The sequence below is a fragment of the Xenopus laevis genome, chromosome 8S (genome assembly GCF_017654675.1).
Source record: "Xenopus laevis strain J_2021 chromosome 8S, Xenopus_laevis_v10.1, whole genome shotgun sequence".
Lineage (NCBI taxonomy): Eukaryota > Metazoa > Chordata > Amphibia > Anura > Pipidae > Xenopus > Xenopus laevis.
In genome coordinates this window covers 11,079,016-11,101,372 of record NC_054386.1, presented here as the reverse complement: position 1 = coordinate 11,101,372, position 22,357 = coordinate 11,079,016, and the positions used below count along the sequence as shown (strand labels likewise).

Genomic DNA, 22,357 nt, shown 5'->3' with positions numbered 1-22,357 from the left:
TAGCAACTACAAATGTATATTTTTCTGACTTTTTGGAAATGGTTTGGTGGCAATGCAGAAACAATAGCATGTGGCTATATTTTCAGCCCTGTGGTACTCTTGTTGAAATCCCTTACCATTTATAACGAGACGCTGACTAAATCGGCAACCTCATCTGTGGATGGTTGCATCACTCGCCTCCTGTGCCTTTCACTGATTGGATTAGTGGATTTATAGTCAATCACTGAATGGGTGGGAAGGCTCTATTGCAAGTTTCAGCCACCCCAGTCTGATAAACTGAGTGTGCCAGATTTTAACATTTAGGTCAGAGACACACTGTCAGATTCGGGGAGATAAGTCGTCCGGCGACAAATCTGCTCTTCTTCGGGGCGACTAATCTCCCCGAACTGCCTTCCCGTCAGCTAGAATGTAAATCGACGGCGGGATGGCACTCGGAGCACTTTGTTTTCCGAAGTCGTCCGAAGTTTCCTCGTGTGGGGTCATCATAGGGGGTCCAGCAGTGGACAGTCATCAATCCATAAGGGCAGAGACACATGGGGAGATCAGTCGTTTTGAAGAAGAGATTTGTCAGCGGGTGTCTAATCCCCCCAATTTAACAGTGTGTCTCTGCCCTTATGGATTGATGACTGTCCACTGCTGGACTTCCTATGATGACTCCAGCGGAAGAAACAAATCAAGTTTCTAGTTCTGACAGCAGAGGAAAGCATGTGCAGAGATGTGAGAAATTAATCTGAAGTTGCTGGGTCTCCGTTTGTTTAAAGTAACTGGAGGGAAAAGCTGCTTTAGAAAGTTATACAGTGTAAATCCAGTGACTGTTTTTTCTTTTAACCATCCCACTATATTTGGAAGCACTGACAAGGAACAAAATCTTCCCAAGGTAGCAGCTTTGGAGAAAGTTACTTAGATGAAATGGCATTGCAAGCAATCATTTCATTGAAGTTCAAGCATTCCAACATTGAGTAATACACTGTGAATAAAGGCTGTTTTTTACAGTATTCTTTAGTAATGTGTTCAGTATATCTATCCAACACCCTGGATACATATAAAGGTTGTCTCTATCCCTTCCTTCTCCTGAACTGGCCGTTCATGTGCCCCTCTGTCTATTCTAGACATGACTTTCCCATTTTCAGAATATTCAAATAGTCAGAAATGTTCCTTGTTTTGTTTGTCATATTGCAGCTCTGTAATTAATGTTAAACTGATGGTTTTAAGGAACATAACTGCAGATTTATCTAAATACATATTGATTTGTGCAATCTTTCTCTTTGCAGTTAAATTATTTGAAGTAATTGAAACAGAAAAGACACTCTATTTGGTGATGGAGTATGCAAGTGGAGGTAAGTATTTAGTACATTTCCAAAAGTATAGATAGTTGCAGGGAAAACGGATAAAGAATAAGATTTAGTTGCCTGGGGCCAAAAGGGCTGGGGAAGAAAAAGGGGGCAATTTAAAAAAAAAAAAAAGGGGGGGGCAGGGGATGTTGGTCCAGTATACCCCTTTTTCAATATAAGTTAAATTAAAGAGAATTCAACCCTGTATATAAAAAAAAACCAGTAGCCCCCACCCCAGGTAGACCGTCCTCCCACCAGGCTAACTGCCCCCCTGGGGAAATGCCCCATACTTTATACTTACCCCTCTGCGCACATTCCACGCATCCATCTTCCGGGTCCTCGGTAAGTTGACTGGGAGATCGGCAATCTCCGTCCAATTTGGCGTATGCGCAGTTGTCGCAAACCGGCAAACTGCTCCAAATGCGCATGCGCTGACATACCGATCTCCCAGTCAGCTTACCGAGGACCCGGAAGATGAATGCGTGGAACTCCGCTGGCAGAATCTGTGCCGAGGGGCAAGTATAAAGTATGGGGCATTTCCCCTGGGGGAATATTTTTACAATATAACCTTAAAAGAGAATAAAAACTCCGGATTATCTATCGTAGCTAGTATTTTATGAAATGGCCCAGTTGTTTTGTTTCCCCACATCCAGCAACCATATGCTGCTTATGATAGAGCAGCCCTTTTCCTAGACCCAGACTTGACTTTATGCATGGACAGTGCACTCAGTGCTTCAGGATTTAGGGTACTTGTTAATCATGTACATCGAAGTGGTGAAAGAATGGGAGGAAAAGCACCATTCCATTTGAAACTAGAAGGCATGTTATGGATGCTGGGCTCATACAGCACAGCATCCATATATGGTAAAATTAGATGTCTGTTAACTTGACCGGTTACTAAGTTCTCTAAGTCAAGCATTTCCCCTCTTATCTTGTTTTTCTAGGTGAAGTTTTTGACTACTTGGTTGCACATGGAAGAATGAAGGAAAAAGAAGCAAGAGCTAAATTTCGCCAGGTGAGAAAACTAAAGACTTTAGAATGCTTCAGAAACTATCTGAGATTCTGTGATCTTATGAGAAATATTAGGAACTAATACAGGAATTTCTGCTTAAAAAATGTATTTTTAACATTAAATTAGAAAAGTCAAATTTATTTCATACTATATTTTAGTGTAATTGGTTTAAAACAAAAAAAAAAATGTCAAGGTTTTTAAATAGGATTTGTAACTCTCCTAAAGGCCATAAATCTCAATTCATATAAATTTGTATCTCCTAGAAAATCCAGGTAGCATGGAAGCAATTTTTTCAATGATATTTAATATTTATTTTATTTTTGTTTCTAGATAGTGTCTGCTGTGCAGTATTGTCACCAGAAGCAAATTGTTCACAGAGACCTCAAGGTAAGAAAAATAGCTTTCTTGAAAATACTAATGAACGTAAAAAGCCTTTAAAAGTGCAACATTTTATTTTAAACATTTTACATGTTTTGTGACTGTTTAAGTAGAGTTAAAAAAAAAAAGTCTTCCTTTGGCATTTAAACTCTCTTAAAGGAACAGTAACACAAAAAATTACTGTTTTAAAATGAAATAATAATTTAGTGTTGCCCTGTGCAAATTTCTGGGGGGTTAGTCAGAGTGGAAAATGAATCGGTGATGGTATGAAAATAAATATATGCAATAATAACAATTACATTGAAACCTGTGAATTCAGTCTGTTTTCGTCTGTCATAGCATTTTTATTTGAACCTTAGAAATAGGCAAGATATGAAGGCAAACTATTCAGAAACCATGGAAGATAATAATGAAAACCAACTGTAACAGTTAGTCAGAAATAAAGGCTGTCTTTGATCATATGATTCACATGGAACCAGTAATTACAACCTCTCTGCAAGGGCAATCCACTTGCTTCACTAACTACTGTATTGTTGCTTTTTTATACAGTGTGATTTGAGATAAACGTAGATGGAATTTGATAAGGGTGTTCCAATGTCTGGGACCCCCCAAATTTACAACAGTAGGTTGTTTGAATTAATAGCCACCAATTGATTAGATCATAAGAGTCAATGCACAGCCTTCAGATTAGTACTGATGAAGTCCTCACATGAATGGGGTTTAGGGCAGAGACGCACGCTCCGATTTGGGGATATTAGTCGCCCAGCGACAAATCTCCTCTTCTTCGGGGGGACTAATCTTCCGAACTGCCTTCCCGCCAGCTAGAATGTAAATTGCTGAGAGGATGGCACTCTGAGCACTTCATTTTCCGAAGTTGCCGCACAAGGATACTTCAGGCAACTTCGGAAAATGAATCGATCAGTGTGCCACCCCGCCGTCGATTTACATTCCAGCCGGCTGGAAGGCAATTCAAGGAGATTAGTTGCCCAGTGACAAATCTCTTCTTCGGGGCGACTAATCTCCCTGAGTCTGACCGTGTGTCTTTGACCTTAAACCTGCCCTGTAGTTATCTGATAATCCCAACCAGCAGCTCATAATGACTAGTGTATAACTAGTGCCTAATCTACAAGTACATTTTCTGTTTGTTTTAATGTTGTATATGTTTAATGGCCATTTATAGAGAATATTATGTGCTGATTATATCCTTTTACATCTGTGTCCCAATAAACTCTGCAGGCTGAAAATCTTCTACTGGATGCAGATATGAACATTAAAATAGCTGATTTTGGCTTTAGCAATGAATTTACTGTTGGCAACAAACTGGACACTTTTTGTGGTAGCCCTCCATATGCTGCTCCAGAGCTCTTCCAAGGAAAGAAATATGATGGTCCTGAAGTAGATGTTTGGAGTCTTGGTGTTATTCTGTATACCCTAGTAAGTGGGTCTTTACCCTTCGATGGACAAAATTTGAAGGTGAGTTTCTGTTCTACTGCTTGCATAACTCTTCAGTATCACTGGATAGCAAAGAGAAAGTGATTACTGCTGCTCAGCATGCACATTGCCTGACTTAACCGCTGTACATGCAGCAAATTTGATTAGACGTTAAACAAATGTGAAAGTACAGATTCTAAATATCTTGTTTTTAAAATGCACGTCTTTTGTGCCTGGTAGTTTGCTTTACTTCGCCTAAAAATCTAACTTCAAGTAGAAGGAAAGGCATATTAAATTGGGGATGCCAAAAGTTAGGCACCCCAAGTGATTGTATTTACTTACCAGACACCACAGAACAAGCACCACAAGCCTTTCTGCTTCTTCGAATTTTCCTGATAGGAGCACCGGCCCAGGGTGTCTGGTAAGTATATACAATCACTTGGGGGTGCCTAACTTAATACCGCCTTTTCTTCTCCTTTCATATGGAAGTGCCTGGATGTCCTTTAGCAGAGACACAATTAACACGTCTCTAACCTGCCATCTCTTGACAGCAGAAGCTGCAAGCAAGCTCTAAATGCGACTTGGTTCAAATCTGTTTCTTTTTTCTAGGAATTAAGGGAACGCGTATTAAGGGGAAAATACAGAATTCCTTTTTACATGTCAACAGACTGTGAAAACCTTCTCAAGCGTTTCCTAGTTCTGAACCCAAGCAAAAGAGGCACTCTAGAGGTATGTTTTTCTAATATGTTCACTGATCTTAACCACTAGGTAGTCTAGTTTCCTCTTAAAGGGGAAGGAAACCTAGTCGGCGCAAACCCCCCACCCCCCTCCCGTTTGTTGCCCATACAATAAGTATGGAACTTCACGTCAACTTTTTTCTTAGTAAATCTATTTGTAATGGGGTTATTGACATGAAAAAGTATTGTTTTTAAAACGTGTTGGAGCAAAAGGCATCCCCCTTTTCTGGGGCTACTATTTTTTATCTGCAGTTTGTATAGTACACAATTTAGAAGAAAGTAAGATGAATTGATGATCACAGTGGGAATAGAGATATAGTTAAAAACCTTTACTTTTAACTGAACACTGTTGATAAATAATTTTATAGATGCAGCCATGGTGAATCTGTGAATCATTTATATGTATTCGATCTACATTTTTGCAAAATGTGTGTTTTATGAAGAAAATTTTGCCAATTGAACCCATTGTTTTTTTTTTTCTATTTTTGCTAAAGCAAATAATGAAGGACAGATGGATCAATGCAGGACATGAAGAGGAGGAACTGAAACCATTTGTGGAGCCTGTATTAGATATTGCAGATCAGAAGAGAATTGGTAAATATATGTTTTATAAAATTAAGTCATTAAAAATGCCTCCTATGTTCTAACAATCTAGGCACAAAACTGAACATTACCTTCTAACCAGTTTGAAAGTGATTTTTTTTGAGTTCTGCATTTGGCTTTGACTAGGCAGGAAGAATATTTAACCAGATCTTTAAAGGGGGTATTTGCCAAATTCATGAAAAGGAAATCAGACCATGAACAATTACATTTCAACTTTCCCTTTTGCAGACATCATGATAGGAATGGGATATTCTAAAGAAGAAATCCAAGAATCCCTTAGCAAGATGAAATATGATGAAATCACAGCAACGTATTTGCTTCTTGGGAGGAAATCGTCTGAGGTATGCGTGGAAAGACTTCATGTGTGTTATAAATGTAAAATTGTCATCACAGGTATAGTTCAGAAGTCAATATTTCCTGACCAGATTGCAGTAAAAAAGCAGTTATTGGTAGTCACTTATGAATCATGGTTGTCGCAGCATAATTTAGTGCTAGACTTGGCTTTGAAAAACTTAAAGGAGAACTAAACCCTAAAAATGAGTGGCGGAATTTTAGATACTGAACTTATTGCACCAGCCTAAAGTTTCAGTTTCTCAATAGCAGCAATGATCCAGAACTTCAAACATGTCACAGGGGGTCACCATCTTGGAAAGTGTCTGTGACACTCACATGCTCAGTGGGCTTTGAGCAGCTGTTGAGCTAAGCTTAGTGGTTTTGCAAATTATTAAGCAGAAAATGTTTGTCTTTAATATAAGCTGATGCTACAGGGCTGATCATTATGATGCTAGTTGCACTGGTTTCTGTGCTGTCAGGTAGTAATTAGCTGTATTAATTAATAATAAGCCTTATATTGTGACATTTATATTCTATGTACAGAGCATGTGCAGTGAATCAGCAGAAACGAAGATGGGGAGCTACTGGGGCATCTTTAGAGACACAGATCTTTACTGCTAAAGGGCTGTGGTTGCCTTGGGCTGGTACAGAAGCCAAAACATAATGTACAATGTTAACATGGGTATCCATGGGTGTGCTCTCATACAGATCTCATACTGACAGTGTCATGCGAATGATCTTTGTCTGCTAATGCAGAAGTGTTCATACATTTTTGACTTCTTAAAGCAAGTGAAGCACGGTGTCTGTGTGCAGTTTCTGCTCTGTCTTAAAGGTACAGTTCAGTGTAAAAACAAAAACTGGCTAAATAGGCTGCACAAAATAAAAAATGTTTCTAATATAGGTATTTAGTCGAAAATGTAGTGTATAAATTCTGGAGTGACTGGATGTCTAACATAATAGCCAGAACACTACTTCCTGCTTTTCAGCTCTATAACTCTGAGTTAGTCAGTGACTTTAAGGGGGGCCACATGGGACAACTGTTCAGTGAGTTTGCAATTGATCCTTAGCATTCAGCTCAGATTCAAAAGCAACAGTTATGAACCATGTGGCCTCCCTCTCAAGTCACTGATTGTTACTGCCTGGTATCCAATCAGCAAGAGAGCTGAAAAGCAGGAAGTATTGTTCTGGCTATTATATTTGACATCCAGTCACTTTATTCCTTTATTCTTTACATTTTCGGCTAACTATATTAGAAACATTTTTTATTTTGCACAGCCTATCTATTTACCCAGTTTTTATTTTTATACAGAACAATTCCTTTAAAGAAAGCTGCAAGCTCATTTAAGATTGAGCTACTGGTTATCCCCTCTCTTAAGTAGAATGGCAACATACAACATTACTTCTTTAGTTAGTCTTTAGTTCTCCTTTAAAACCACGGCAAAGTTTTATTTTTACTTTTTTTTTGCTTGGACTAGTAATGGTTATTAGCAACTGTTCCTGTTCATGCAACATCATACTTGTACAGCTTTCCTGTTCATGCAACTTCATAGCTGTTGCAGAAGTATTTTAAATGGTAGAATAGATTGTTAGCTCTTTGAGGCATTGACCTTACCCCAACTGTGCATTAAAATACATAGCACTTATTTATCGATTTGTCTGATTTATAATAACTATACCTCTGTTTTGGCTAACACTTGTAAAGCAATGAGTACATTTGTGGTGCTATCGAAATAAATAAAATATAATCGTAATGATAACACAAACTGTTCTTACTGTAATGCAGCTGGACGCAAGCGATTCAAGTTCTAGTAGTAACCTGTCACTTGCAAAGGTCAGACCGAACAGTGATTTAAACAGCAACAGTGGACAATCCCCTCATCATAAAGTACGCAGTATCTCATCTAGCCAAAAACAGAGACGGTACAGTGACCATGGTAAGTGTTTTAAGATAGAAAAAAAAAAATACTAAAAAAAAAAAATAAACATGAGAGAAATGGATTTTATAAATTATTGTAATGATTATTGAATTTAAATTTGTTAATAATTCCTGATGGTTATAATTGGGCTGAGAAGCATTAACGGTGGCCATAGACATAGGGATCCGCCATCTAGACATAGTTTGTCGCTAAACGGGCGGATCTCTCAGCGATATGCCCACATTGAAGTGGGCGATATCAGGCTAATCCGATCGCGGGCCCTAGGGCCCAAAGATTGGATCATTGTGGATCCGATGCGGTCAGACCGCGGGATCGCATAGACGCACAGATGTGCCCGTGATCCAACAGGATTTTTTAACCTGCCCGATCGAGATCTGCAGATATCGATCGGGGAGGTCTGTTGGATGGCCCCACACACTGGCCAATAAGCTGCCCACTCGGTTTGTCGACAGCTTTTAATGGCCCGTATATGGGGGCCTTTAGAGTACCTAGTTTAAACAGCCACTTACTATAACACGTTCCTCCGTCCTTGCCAAAAATCTGTGTGTACTCTAGTAGTCCCAAGTCAATTATTATGATTAATAATGTAAAGCATGTCAGTAACTCCTGCAATTATTGCTACCTCTTGGGCAAGGGTTGATGCCCCCACCCTGAAACCCATTCTCACTGCAGCAGTCATGTCTGGGGAATCACACATGTAAGTTGGCAAGGTGTTAAACTAATACTTTTATGTAAATCCTAATATCCTGTGTGGGCTCCTACTTCAGTTTCATATAGAAGATAACTATTTTTAAACAGCATTTTTTATTTCCGCATAGCATACATTACAATTAGTCTGGCTCACTGGCATAAAAAACATCTATACATACCTATACATGTATGTTCTTTTAGCTGGTCCTGCAGTTCCTCCCGTTACCGCCAACCCAAAACGAAGTCAGACTGGTACAACACACAACGATCTCAAAGAAGAAGTTGGGCAGTCTCGAAAATCAAGTAGCACTGGAAGAGGAGTGACTCCACCTAGTCCAATGCTTGGAAATGCCAACAATCCAAACAAGGCAGATATCCCAGAGCGAAAGAAGAGTTCTGTTGTTCCCACTGTAAGTGTGCTTAAAGGAGAACTAAACCCTAAAAATGCCATGTTTTATATACTGCATTTATTGCATCAGCCTAAAGTTTCAGCTTTTCAATAGCCGCAATGATCCAGGACTTCAAATTTGTCACAGGGGGGTCACCATCTTAGAAAGTGTTTGACACTCACATGCTCAGTGGGCTCTGAGCAGCTGTTGAGAAGCTAAGCTTAGGGGTTGTCGCAAATTACCAAGCAGAAAATTAGGTTGGCCTGTAATATAAGCTAATGCTACAGGGCTGATTATTAAATTCTGATGCAAATTGCACTGGTTTCTGTGCTGCCATGTAGTAATTATCTGTATTAATTACTAATTAGCCTTATTTTGTGACATATCTATTCTATGTGTACTGTATATTGTGAATGGGTCCCTAATCTCAGTAAGTGACAGCAGCTCAGAGCATGTGCAGTGAATCAGCAGAAAAGAAGATGGGGAGCTACTGGGGCATCTTTGGAGACACAGATTTTTTGCTGCTTAAGGGCTGTGGTTGCCTTGGGCTGGTACAGAAGCTCAAAACATCATGTACAACATTACTAGCTAATTCTTTAGTCTAACTTTCCTTGTCCTTTAAGGGTAGGGGCACTCTGGGCGATTCGGGGAGATTTAGTTGCCTGGCGACTAATCGCCTCGTCTTTGCGGCAACCAATCTCCCCGAACGCCTTCCTTCTCTCTTGCGCTGGCTAAAATGAAAAATCGCCTGCGCTACAGCACACACGTGATTCGTTTTCCGAAGTCACACGAAGTTAGGAAACTTCGGGCGACTTTGGAAAACGAAGAAGGCAAGTAATTAAACTATAATAAATAAACCATGAAGACCAATTGAAAAATGTTGCTTAAAATTGGGTATTCTGTAACATACTAAAAGGTGAACCACCTCTTTAATATTCTAGTTTATTCTCTCTAAGTGATTGTGTGCTGAACTATATTTGGTTATTTCTCACTAGTGTGACCTCATCTTTCCGACCTTGGCAGCAAGTATGTTGGTTGAGAAATTACATTTAATCAGACTATGAATGTTTAATAAACTGTAAATGTCAAGGGTGAAAATCCAGCTAACATCATGAGAATTCTAGCAAAACATGATTGTTCAACAAGGCTCAGAATGATCTCCCTCCATTTTAAATTGTTGACGTATGTTCAGAATAAGCCATAAAATACTGTTTTGGGATGTTTTTGTTGCAGAGTAATTCTACATCCAGCGGTATGAGTCGCAGGAATACCTATGTTTGCAACGATCGAGCGCCTACAGACCGTCATTCCGTCATTCAGAATGGCAAAGAAAACAGGTACAGAACTTTATTTCTTTTTTCAAAGCCACATCTTAAAATAAGAAAAAGGTTAATTTAAAACTCTGTACAGCATGTTAATTGAGACTGACATATTTTATAGAAAGTCTGGTTGGCAGTGGATAGAAATGCGTGTACCATCCCTTCTCTGAAATATTAAACACAGCACCTGCTGGCCAGACCTGTGCACTTATGGGAAAGTACAACATAAGCACATTTTTTATGTCTCTTCATTTACTGAGTAACCTGCACTCTGCAGCCTTTAATTGGGCCCTAGCAAATGAAAATCATAAGCCGACCTTAAAGGAGAACTACAGCTTTACCAAAGAAGTAGCTAGAAATATTTTAAATTATCTGTTGTGCTTCTGTGCCAGCCCAAGGCAACCACAGGCCTTTAGCAGTAAAGATCTGTGTCTCCAAAGATGCCCCAGTAGCTCCCCATCTTCTCTTCTGTTGATTCACTGCACATGTTCTGTGCTGTTGTCACTTACTGACTGAGGCCCACTCACAATATACAGTACACATAGAATAGAAATGTCACAATATAAGGCTGATTAGTAATTAATACAGATAATTACTACATGGCAGCACAGAAAACATTGCAATTAGCATCAGAATTTAATAATCAGACCTGTAGCATCAGCTGATATAGGCCAATCTCATTTTCTGCTGGATAATTAGTGACGAGCCCTAAGCTTAGCTTCTCAACAGCCAATCAGAGCCCACTGAGCATGTGAGTGTCACAGACACTTTCCAAGATGGTGACCCCCTGTGACAAGTTTGAAGTCCTGGATCATTGCTGCTATTGACAAGCTGGAACTTTAGGCTGGTGCAATAAGTTCACTATATAAAATATGGCATTTTACACCTTATTCATTTTTAGGGTTTAGTTCTCCTTTAAGCAGGCTGTGTGAAAGTATTGTGCTGTAAACCATTTTGGAAAAACTGGGGGTTTTCCCCACATAATTGTATTTGTGTATTTTATATAAAGCTGTGAACAGTCATTATGCTCTGTGGAATTAACTTGCCCTTTAATGTTGTACTGTCACCAGTTGTGCCAAAAAAGTCCAATGTCCTATCACTCTCCAGGTCCATGTTTTTGGTTTTTTTTTTTAAATTGAAGTTAATGTCTCCATGGTAATACTGTCAGTTGTGAAATCTAAAATGTCACACTAGACTATTATGTAGAATAATTTAAGGGGTTTTTCACCTTTGAGTAAAGTTTTAGTATGATTTAGGGAGCGATATTCTAAGACAACTTGCAGTTGGTTTTCATGTTTTATTATTTGTGGTTTTTTAGTTATACAGTTTTTTTATTCAGCAGCCATCTGGTTGCTAGGGTCCAAATAATCTTAGCAACCATGCATTGGTTTGAATGAGAATTCTAAGAGTTAACCTGAAGTGGCAGGGAAAGGTGCAGGAATCAATTTGGTGATGTTTTTTCATTTGAATTAATTGTTTTCGGGTCGATTCAATTCGTCCGAGCTGAGAATTAAATTTTATTAATACATTTCGATTGGTCGAATTTTGAATTTATGGGAGTTAAAAAAAAAACAAAAAAAAAAACACTCAAATTCAAAATTCGACCCTTGATAAATGTGCCTCCAAGTATTTATAAAGTGCCAACATGTTATGATTTTGGATCCTTGTAACCGGCTCCTGGTTGCAATAAAGAATTTATTATTGCAAATGTCGGTCAGTGATTAGAGCAATAAAATTATGTTTTAAATGTAATGTGTCCAAATATGGTGCACTGCCGTGATGATCTGTTAGCACATATTTGTTACATGCTTTTTACATCATTTACAAAATATCATGTGTTCTCCTTTGCAACTATGTTGCAACATATGTTTCTATAAACTCCTCATCTTAAAGGGCACCAATCATGACTAAAATCATTTACTAAGTAAATACACTATGTGAAAGTTCAAGAAATCTGATTTTTAAAACAGTTAGAATTGTTTGTATAATGTAAATGATCAGCTCACTATTCCTTCTGCAAGATCTCACCTATCTCCCCTGCAGTTCTAGCTGAGGCAGACATCTTGGATTTCACTGGCTCCTCCTACCTATATCTTCCCAGCCAACTGTAGCTCTGAAATCTCGCACATGCTCAGTTGAAATTCCTTTGCTTGCTTATCAACCCTTCTAAGCTATTTTCAAATCAGCCAAACCTGTGTGTTAGCTGCTGTTCAGTAGTGCTGCCACCTGCTGGAAATTAATGTGTGCCCTTCATTTGCATAATAACATCACCAGCAGGGGACAAGATAGGGAAATCTCCTGATACTTCTAGTGGAGGAGTTTACTTTAACAAGGCATTCTGGGTAGAATACTCAAAGCAGTGTTACAATCTGAGCATGCTCCTGAAATTTGCATATTAGAGTCTCTGTTATAGTCACAGTATGGCCTCCCTCAGTGAAAGAACCCATTTGACAAAGTAAGGGATTTTTTTAAAACCTGCAGTTTTTTCAAAAAACTATATATGTAGTTTGATTAAACGTGTTTAGCTTGTACTGGTCAGATTGTTAATATGTTTGATTTTGGCTGTGATAGGTGCCCTTTAAAGGAGAATTCAACTCGTAGTTTAAAAAAAAAATCCCTGAACTCCGATGCCAGAATCCACAGGGCCATCTTCTTTCTTCTGTCTTTTTCAGCATTTTTGGTGCATGCGCAGTTGGAGTAAATTTCCGGTCCCAAACCACTGCGTATGCGACAAAAGTCACTTAAAAAAAGTTGTTTGGGAGCAGAAATTTACTCCAACTGCGCATGCGTCAAAAATGCTGTCAATGCACGAAGATTACCGGAGAAGAAGAAGATGGCTGCCGTGAACTCCGAGGCCAGAGTCTGCACAGAGGGGGGAGTAAAAAAATTAGGGGCATTTGCCCGGGGGGGGGCGGCAGGTAGGCTGGGGGGTAGAGAAAGGGGGGGGAGGGTTTTTTTTTAAACGGGTTGATTTCTCCTTTAAGTCTGTGTGCAGTTTTTCAATTCTCAAATTAAAACAAAAAAAAATTCTCACAGCACAATTCCAGATCAAAGGACTTCAGTGGCATCAACTCACAGCATAACAAGCAGCACTACTCCAGAAAGCATGCGTTTCCCAAGAGGAACAGCCATCCGCAGCACTTTTCATGGGCAGCTCAGAGAGAGGCGCACTGCTACTTATAACGGACCACCTGCTTCCCCCAGTTTATCCCATGAAGCCACACCTCTGTCACAGACTCGAAGTAGAGGCTCCACTAATCTTTTTAGTAAATTAACATCAAAATTAACTAGAAGGTAAGTTCTGATGCTCTGGGATGCCATCTATTCCTTGGTCACTATTTCACAAAGAACACAAATCATGACCTTTTTTTTTTAATGTAACTTTGTAAAGTGTTAATGTATCGCTAGATTTATGCTTGACCCCCCCGCCCCAAGTTCACCTTACAATTAACTTTATTATATAAAAACTAAGACAATAAGCACTTTTTTTTTTAGAATTTAGCTTTTTACTTCTGCAGTTCTCTAGTTTGAACTCCCAAATTGCTTTGAGGTCCCATCACTCCAAATTGGAATGAAATAAAAATTCTAAAGGGATCTAGAAGTCGTTGGGGAGAGAGGTAGAATAGAAGGGTAAGTGATACAAAATTGCACATTGGTTAAAGTGGACCTGTCACCCAGACATCATAAGCTGTATAATAAAAGTCCTTTTCAAATTAAACATGAAATCCAAATTTTTTTTTATTAAAGCATTCATAGCTGTTGTAAACTCATTTAAAAGTCTCAGCTGTCAATCAAAAATTCATTGCCCCTCCTCTATGCCTTAGGCATACTTTCACTTTCCATTCAGCACTTCCTACATGTCACTGCTCTCCCCACATTCCCCCTGTTCTCTTTACCATTTAATTGTGTAACCAGGACATGGGGATGGACATCGGGTCCCCCATTCTGGTGCACAAACAAGATTCTGAGATGATACGAGGCTTGTCTTAATAACAGTGTCCACAAAATGGCTCCTGCCTGCTTGTTATAATTATGAGTTCCCAGACTGAAGGAAACAAGATTCAAATAATTTATATAGTGTAATTAAAGTTTATTTTGCTTGACTAACATGATAAAATAGGATTTGGAATCATTTTTGTTGGGGTGACGGGTCCCCTTTAAGATTACTTCTTAAAAACAAAAAGGTTAATTTAAAGGTGAGCTTTGTTCATGTTATTAAACAAAAAAAAAAATACTTTACGGAGATGTCAACTTATACATACAAAATGATACATAGAAAATGCAACTTTCATTTGTGTATTTACCAACATCTTGTTCAGAAATTTGCTTTGTTACGTACACTAATTTTATATTCCAGTGAAGATATAATAAGCAGAGAGAGGGGGCTTCTATGACAGTTATGTAAATAAAAGGGCTTAACAGGCAGTAAGTAAAGCTTCTCCAAATGATCCTCTTTTTGGTTTATATACCTCCATATACTCCTTTGTTCTTTTTTTAACTTTATTTCTGGTGTTGCATAGACCCTATAGCAATAGCACATTGGTTGTGATGTGTATTTATGCATGTCTTTATTTTTATGTGTATGCTCTCCCCACCTTTTTTGTGCAAATTGTGTGGATTATTCACCACCGTATATTTGCTGTGTGTGTGTGTACATGTGAATATACATTTTTGGCTCTAGTAAGAGAAGAGGATGAGCACAGCATGTGAGGACAGTAAAACAGTCAGTCCACTTGAACAGAAAATGAGCAGGCACTTCCAACTTACAGGCCAAATAACCTAAAAATATTTTAATGTCTATAAAAAAGAAAACTTTACGTATTTTGTGCTGCAAGACGCTTGTCACCGGCTGGCCCACTGTTAGCAATAGTTGTATGATTGACGTCTGCACAAGTTGGTTTGTGTGGTTTTTGTTTGTTTTTTGTGTGTTCTGTTGTCAGTAGTGCCCTGTAGGTGATTTTTTTTTTTTTTTACCATTAGTCCGATGCCCTGTAGTAAATATGCATATCCAGAAATACGATGCCAGCTGTGATTTTAAAGGAATGTGGAGTATATATTGTTCTAAACAAAGACGGAGAAGGGGCGTTTCAACCTCCTTGCCGTATAATCAATTTAAACAGACTTTCACAGCGGTATGCTTTATATTTAAAATCTGCTCACCACAGAGGTGACTTGGTTCGGGTGCATTTTCTCCAAATGTAAAAACATGGGTCACTCACCGCTCCTGTTAGGTGGCCGGGTGCAGCACCCCGAACCCTCAGCAAAGGGGAGACATCAATCCTTCAAAACCACGAGATGGCACGCACTCAACAGGACTCCAGGCAGCGGTAAAATTTAAAATCACTTTAATGCACAAACATTTATAATCCTAATCTAAAACTATAGCGCCAACTGACCGGACATTAAAGTGGAATTCCTACCTAATATAGACTTAAATTATTCCACTAATTAAAGTGGATTTTTTTTTTTAACTTGCAATCACTTTGCGCTTCTCCATTTATCCTTGTATACTTGTATGTTTATAAAACAGCTAAATGTTTTGAAGCAAACAAACTGCTGTCAAAGCACAGATTCTTTCCTGCCAGTTGGGTGCTTTATTTACTGCTTGTTAAGATTGTTGAAGTGAAAGTGGTGCTACACAAACAGGAGCTACAATGGAGAGCAGAGCCAACCCTACACATCACTGCAGCACACACACGCAAGTAGCATCCATTGCCAGTTAAACTATTCTAGTTTTCATATAAAAAGTCTGCAAACTATTAGGTGCTTGATTTATTTAGTGCTGTTCTGATTTAAAGAATTGCTTTAAGGACTTATCCTACTGTCAATCCGCACATCCTGATTCAGTAACGACGCCTATGCAATAAATCGAATAACTGCCTTTCTAGACGACAGTCAATCTACCTCCATGTTGAGAGTATCTTGCACAATTATGCTTCTCCATCCTCTTGCCAAAGCAAAGAACAAAAGATTATTTTTTTTTAATAAACATGTAAAACTCAAGAGAGATTTAGCACAATTAGCCAGTCGAAGGTTATGATCAAGTCAGATGAAAATATCCTTGTTTAGCAGATGTGAAGATTCGGGGAGATCATTCGCCTGAAATTCGGGGAGATTAGTCACCTGAAGAAGAGGATATTTGTCAGTGGGCGATAGTGATGTGCGTGCCGGCCCTATACCCGTGGGTCGGGCGGGTTTGGGCTAGGGTTGCCACCTGCCCGGTAAAAATGATGGTTGATCCTAATGTTATTATAGGAAGGCCGGTATTTTTTCCAAAAAAGGTGGCAACCCTAGTTTGGGCCGACCTCACACTCTTCTTCGCGGGAGGGTGCGGGTTGAGCTCTTCTCCTGCTCTCCCCGCCCGCCACCGTCAAATGCCTGTTTCCCACTTCTTCTTTTATAGACGCTGCACCTGCTTGCCCCACCTCTTTTGTGATGTCATTGACGAGGCGGGTCTATATATGGAATCCGGAAGTTGGATGCAGGCAGGTGTGGGGTTAGGGTTGGGTGTGGGTCGCTGAAATCCCGACCCACACATCACTACAGGGCCACCAATCTCCCCCGAATCTTCACATCTGCCACCACCCTTAACTGACAGATCACATTCAGAACTACTGGTCCCTAGCATAGAGATATACATGTTCTGATTGTTTTTAAACTATGATAACATCTAAAGGCACATTGTGATTGAGTGCATCACAGCCTCGTGATGCTATTTGGGTTTTGATGCTGGTATCCTAACGGTCTTTTCTATGCCTGAAGAGAGGACATCGGATGTTACCCCAACAGTTTCAGGTGTGAGCGTGTAATGCATCTTCAATTGAATGTACTTGTCCTGTATAATGCAATGTCTGGCAGTCCAAGTAGTTTACATCCGTTTGTTAATGTCACTTCTGTAATGTCATGCTTTGTATCTGCTGCTTATTTGAAAACTTCCTCAGGGCCAAATAACTCTAAACGATGTACTGAATTCTAACTTTACTTGTTTTCTAAAACCGTAGATCTGGCTGGTCCAGAAGTTATGTTGACACATCAAGACATACTAATTATGATTAGTGACCTTTAAATGAGAATGTTTTGTAATTTCTGATTTTTATGGAGTTTAAATTAGTTCCATCTTTACCTGCTTGTAACCAACTCTAATAAAACTGTTCAGAATGATTTTGCTTGTGTGAAATACTTAGTCCAATATCACCATTCAATGTTAAATAGTTCATTTTACTGCTTATATTTAAAAAACAGAGCATTATTTTTACTTTTCCAAAACCACTTCCAAACTTTGAATATGCTATAATAATAATATATGCTATAAATCAGTTTATTGGTTTAGGATCTTTGCCACCTAAATTGGTGGGGCAAAATGAGAGCTAATCAGCCATGACCGTATCTACAGCCAAATGTGGTCCTTGGCCAATAGGATTTTGCATCCTTCCTCTGAAATTCTCACATCTGTCTGAGACCAGTCAAAAATGGCCGTGTGCAAGGGTAATGAAGATATGGACAAGTAGTGACACTTGCACAGAGCTGTGCTTGATTTAATAGTGTTATATGAAAAACAAGAGTTTAAAGGGGGTGTTCACCTTTAAATTAACTTTTATGATGTAGAGACTGATATTCCGAGACAATTTGCAATTGGTTTTAATTTTTTATCGCTTGGGGTTTTTGAGTTATTTAGCTTTTTATTCTGCAGCTCTCCAGTATGCATTTTCAGCAGTTGCTATGGTCCAAATTACCCTAGTAACCATGCATGGTGTTGAATGAGAGACTGGAATATGAATAGGAGAGGCCTGAATAGAAAGATTAGTTAAACCAACAATAAATGCGTAGCCTTACAGAGCATTTGTTTTTAGAAGGGGTCAGTGACCCCCATTTGAAAGCTTGAAAAAGTCAGAAGAAGGTAAATAATTCAAAAACTATAAAAATGATGGCCAATTGAAAAGTTGCTTAGAATTAGCCATTCTGTAACATACTAAAAGTTAACTGAAATGTGAACCACCACTTTAAGCATTTTTAATATCAAATTTGGTATACGAGTACCTTGCATTATCTTTTAAAGGGAACATTGAATTCTGTGTTTTTTCTCATACAACTTGATTGTGATGAATGGGGGTGCTATTAATGAGGTTGATTGCAATCTATCAGAGTGCAGGATACAGTTGCAGTATGATGCACTTTGCTCTGAATTATTCAAAATATGAAAGAAGGTTGTCAATGATCCCCTATATTCTGCTGCCATGTCTAATAATCTGGTAAAATAGACTGGATAATTCTGTTTGAGATCTCACATGGTAGTGTGAAAAGCTTTAAATAAGCCGTTTTCAGTGCTAATTCTGTATTATTCCCTAATAATCACGCCTCCATCTCCCAGAACTTTGATTTATTATCTCTTTCAGTACAATGTTGAATCATTTTGCTAAATGATAATCCCTTGTATAATGTCTGGTGGCTTTCAAATGTAGATCATTCCGTTAATGTATGGGTATCTCTTTTGAACTATTTAAGTCAGTTTATTGTATCTGGTTTGGTTTGCTTCTGATTTCTAAAACCTCTTCAAACTGAAAATAAGACTTAAAGGAAAACTATACCCCCCAAACAATGTACGTCTCTATAAAAAGATTTTGCATAAAACAGCTCCTATGTAAAACCCTGCTTCATGTAAATAAACCATTTTCATAATATACTTTTTTAGTAGTATGTGCCATTGGGTAATCATGAATCCCCCTGGGATTGTACGATTTACGGTGCACACAAACACACCAAATAAACCATACATGTTAGTTCACATGAGCCAATTAACAGACAGAGTTGTGTCTTTTGCTTCAACACTTCTTCCTGTTACAGTTAGAGTTGTAGTATTTCTGGTCAGGTGATCTCTGAGGCAGCACACAGACCATCACAAAATGGTGGTTCAAGACAAGAGATATAAAAGGGCAGTTTTTACCAGTTTGGTAAGATTCTTTCATATGCCACTTAATATGATATATAATCTGTTGCTTAAGTGTTCATTTGGGGGTATAGTTTAGAGATCCTGTCATCGGAAAACATGTTTTTTTCAAAATGAATCAGTTAATAGTGCTGATCCAGCAGAATTCTGCACTGAAATCCATTTCTCAAAAGAGCAAAAAGATTTTTTTATTTTCAATTTTGAAATCTGACATTGGGGTAGACATTTTTCAATTTCCCAGCTGCCCCCAGTCATGTGACTTGTGCCTGCACTTTAGGAGAGAAATGCTTTCTGGCAGGCTGCTGTTTTTCCTTCTCAATGTAACTGAATGTGTCTCAGTGGGACATGGGTTTTTACTATTGAGTGTTGTTCTTAGATCTACCAGGCAGCTGTTATCTTGTGTTAGGGAGCTGTTATCTGGTTACCTTCCCATTGTTCTTTTGTTTGGCTGCTGGGGGGTGGAAAGGGAGGGGGTGATATCACTCCAATTTGCAGTACAGCAGTAAAGAGTAAATGAAGTTTATCAGAGCACAAGTCACATGACTTGGGGCAGCTGGGAAATTGACAATATGTCAGAATTCAAAATTGAATATAACAAAATCTGTTTGCTCTTTTGAGAAATGGATTTCAGTGCAGAATTCTGCTGGAGCAGCGCTATTAACTGATTCATTTTGGAAAAAAATGTTTTTCCCATGACAGTATCCCTTTAACTTTAATAGCAAAATTGTTGGAACAAACTGTTTAGTTTCCACTTTTTTGGTTTTGGTAAATTGTGAATTTTTTTGTATTTCTATAAGCAAACTGGAGCGCATGTATGCCCATTGCTTATGCACTGACATTCCTTTTGAGTCCATTATTTTCCATATGTTAAAAATTTGGGTTAACTGTGCATGCCGATTTGCAACATATGTTCATTCAGTCGATGTACTTTAGCCTGTTCTGTATGGAATGAACTTTTTTTTTTTTTTTTTTTTTTCCTTCGGTATTTTGCACATTTTAATTTCTCTACTCAATTTGTTTTTTTTATAGAAACATGTCATTCAGATTTATAAAAAGGTAGGAATAAAGTTGCATATACTACCCACTCCCTTTTTTTGTCTTTTCTGATTCTGATTTTCTCAATACTAAACTTTCTGCTGAGAACTAAATATTTGTCCCAGGTGGAAAAGCCAAAAAAAATTTCCTTTCATTCTATCCAATGGCTGCTGTACCTTTTTAATGATCTAAGCATGCCCTGTGCACCTGTACAGCCATTGCAGTCATATACGTCATAAAATTCCATCTTTTTTATATACTAATATACACTTGGCATGCAAAAATATTTGTGGTGTGTTTTCCTTAACCAGTTTTATGTTTGGTTTTTAAAAGGTAAGTAATCGGTGGGAGAGGGCTCTTTATCTCTAGGAAATAATATGAATAAATGTTTTACTTAGTTAGGGGCTACCCCCCTGTTTTAACTGCCACTAGCTTTAAAAAAAAAAAAAAAAAAAAAAAAAAGAAGCTGATCCAATATAAAAGTTTTACTAATATATTAGACTTTGCTCAAACTATATAGCGGCAAGTCTCAATGTTTAATTTTTATCAGGCCTGACACTCTTATGGTGCACTCCAAGGCCGTACCCCCATTATACTCCGTATCCGTTTTCGATTATGGTTACCGGTGTCTGCAGGTATTGCTACAGTTATAGGATGCGTTTCCATAAAGCTTTAAATTTCTTGAAGGCTTTTGTTGTTGTTCAAATAATACAAATTTTTAAAAAATGATTTCCCTTTTCTTTGTAATATAATACCAGTACAGGTATAGGATGCCTTATCTGGAAACCCGATATCCAGAAAGCTCAATTACGGAATGTCTGTCTCCCATAGACTCCATTTTATCCAAATAATCAAAATTTTTAAAAATGATTTCCTTTTTCTCTGTAAAATAAAACAGTAGCTTGTACTTGATCCAAACTAAGATATAATTAATCCTTATTGGAAGAAAAACCAGCCTATTGGGTTTATTTAATGTTTAAATTAATTTCTAGTAGACGTAAGGCATGAAGACCCAAATTATGGAAAGATCCGTTATCCAGAAAACCCTAGGTCCCGGGCATTCTGGATAACTGGTCCCATACCTGTACTGTGTACTTGATCCCTAATAAGAAATAATTAATAGGGAGGCAAAACAATCCTATTGGGGTTATTTAATCTTTCAATTATTTTTTCCTATGTATGGCGATCCCCTTATCCGGAAAACCCCAGGTCCCGAGCATTCTGGATAACTGGTCCCATTCCTATACAGGTATGGGACCTGTTATCCAGAATGCTCGGGACCTGGGGCTTTCTGGATAACAGATCTTTCCGTATTTTGGGTCTTCATGCCTTAAGTCTACTAGAAATTAATTTAAACATTAAATAAACCCAATAGGCTGGTTTTGCTTCCAATAAGGATTAATTATATCTTAGTTGGCATCAAGTACAAGCTACTGTTTTATTACAGAGAAAAAGGAAATCATTTTTAAAAATTTGGATTATTTGGATAAAATGTAGTCTATGGGAGACAGCCATTCCGTAATTCGGAGCTTTCTGGATATCGGGTTTCCAGGTAAGGGATCCTATACCTGTACTTGAAACTACATTTGAACCCTCTTTTTAATTTTTTCAGTGGACCAGACAAAATGTAATTTGTTAAAGCTACCTAATTTCCAAGTGATCACATAGGAAAATGTTCAGCCACAGTTCAGAGAATAAGTACTACAGCAACATGTCTTCTCTCTCTCGCTCTTGAAACCTCCATTTACAGCAATAGCAATGCCCACGCTGCTGTGGGGAAATATTCACAAAAGCTCGTAAAATTGACAGCTGGAATGACCGTTTTCCTCCAGAGCTGCAATCTTTCATTTATGAATCTGGTGTAAGGCTTCTGTAAATCTGACTTTCTTTTAAGATAGTTTGCTCCTTTCGAATAATTGTGTCTTTAAATCATGCTAAGAACATGAAGAATTAGAAAGCGTTTGTCAAAGCAGCTAGGGAATGGTAGTTCATATATCTTTTAATTTCGGATTAAAGTAAAACTGAACCCCCCCCAAACATTATAGGTCTATGGAAATATGTCCTAAAACAGCTGCTTCATGTAAATAAACCTGTAGTATGTGCAGATTGCCTTTTTAACTAATAAAGACTTCCCCCTGGGATCCTACAATTCACGGTGCACACAAACAAGCCGAAAAAACCATACATGTTAGGTCACATGAGCCAATTAACAAAGCTC

The 22,357-nt window shown here is 38.3% G+C and overlaps 1 protein-coding gene across 4 annotated transcripts in view; it reads left to right on the top strand.

The window, feature by feature from the left end:
* Positions 1-22,357, top strand: part of LOC495312 (MAP/microtubule affinity-regulating kinase 3) — a 43,827-nt gene that overhangs the window by 12,112 nt on the left and 9,358 nt on the right. For 2 of the 4 annotated variants that reach the window (XM_018232073.2, XM_018232071.2), the window contains exons 5-16: positions 1,272-1,337; positions 2,276-2,346; positions 2,674-2,730; positions 3,958-4,194; positions 4,762-4,881; positions 5,384-5,483; positions 5,721-5,833; positions 7,609-7,759; positions 8,654-8,862; positions 10,075-10,178; positions 13,197-13,454; positions 20,134-20,160. In XM_018232073.2, the coding sequence (XP_018087562.1) occupies positions 1,272-1,337; positions 2,276-2,346; positions 2,674-2,730; positions 3,958-4,194; positions 4,762-4,881; positions 5,384-5,483; positions 5,721-5,833; positions 7,609-7,759; positions 8,654-8,862; positions 10,075-10,178; positions 13,197-13,454; positions 20,134-20,160 (1,513 nt within the window). The remainder of the gene's footprint in view (positions 1-1,271; positions 1,338-2,275; positions 2,347-2,673; positions 2,731-3,957; positions 4,195-4,761; positions 4,882-5,383; positions 5,484-5,720; positions 5,834-7,608; positions 7,760-8,653; positions 8,863-10,074; positions 10,179-13,196; positions 13,455-20,133; positions 20,161-22,357) is intronic. The other 2 variants (XM_018232072.2, XM_018232074.2) reach the window with 1 other exon arrangement.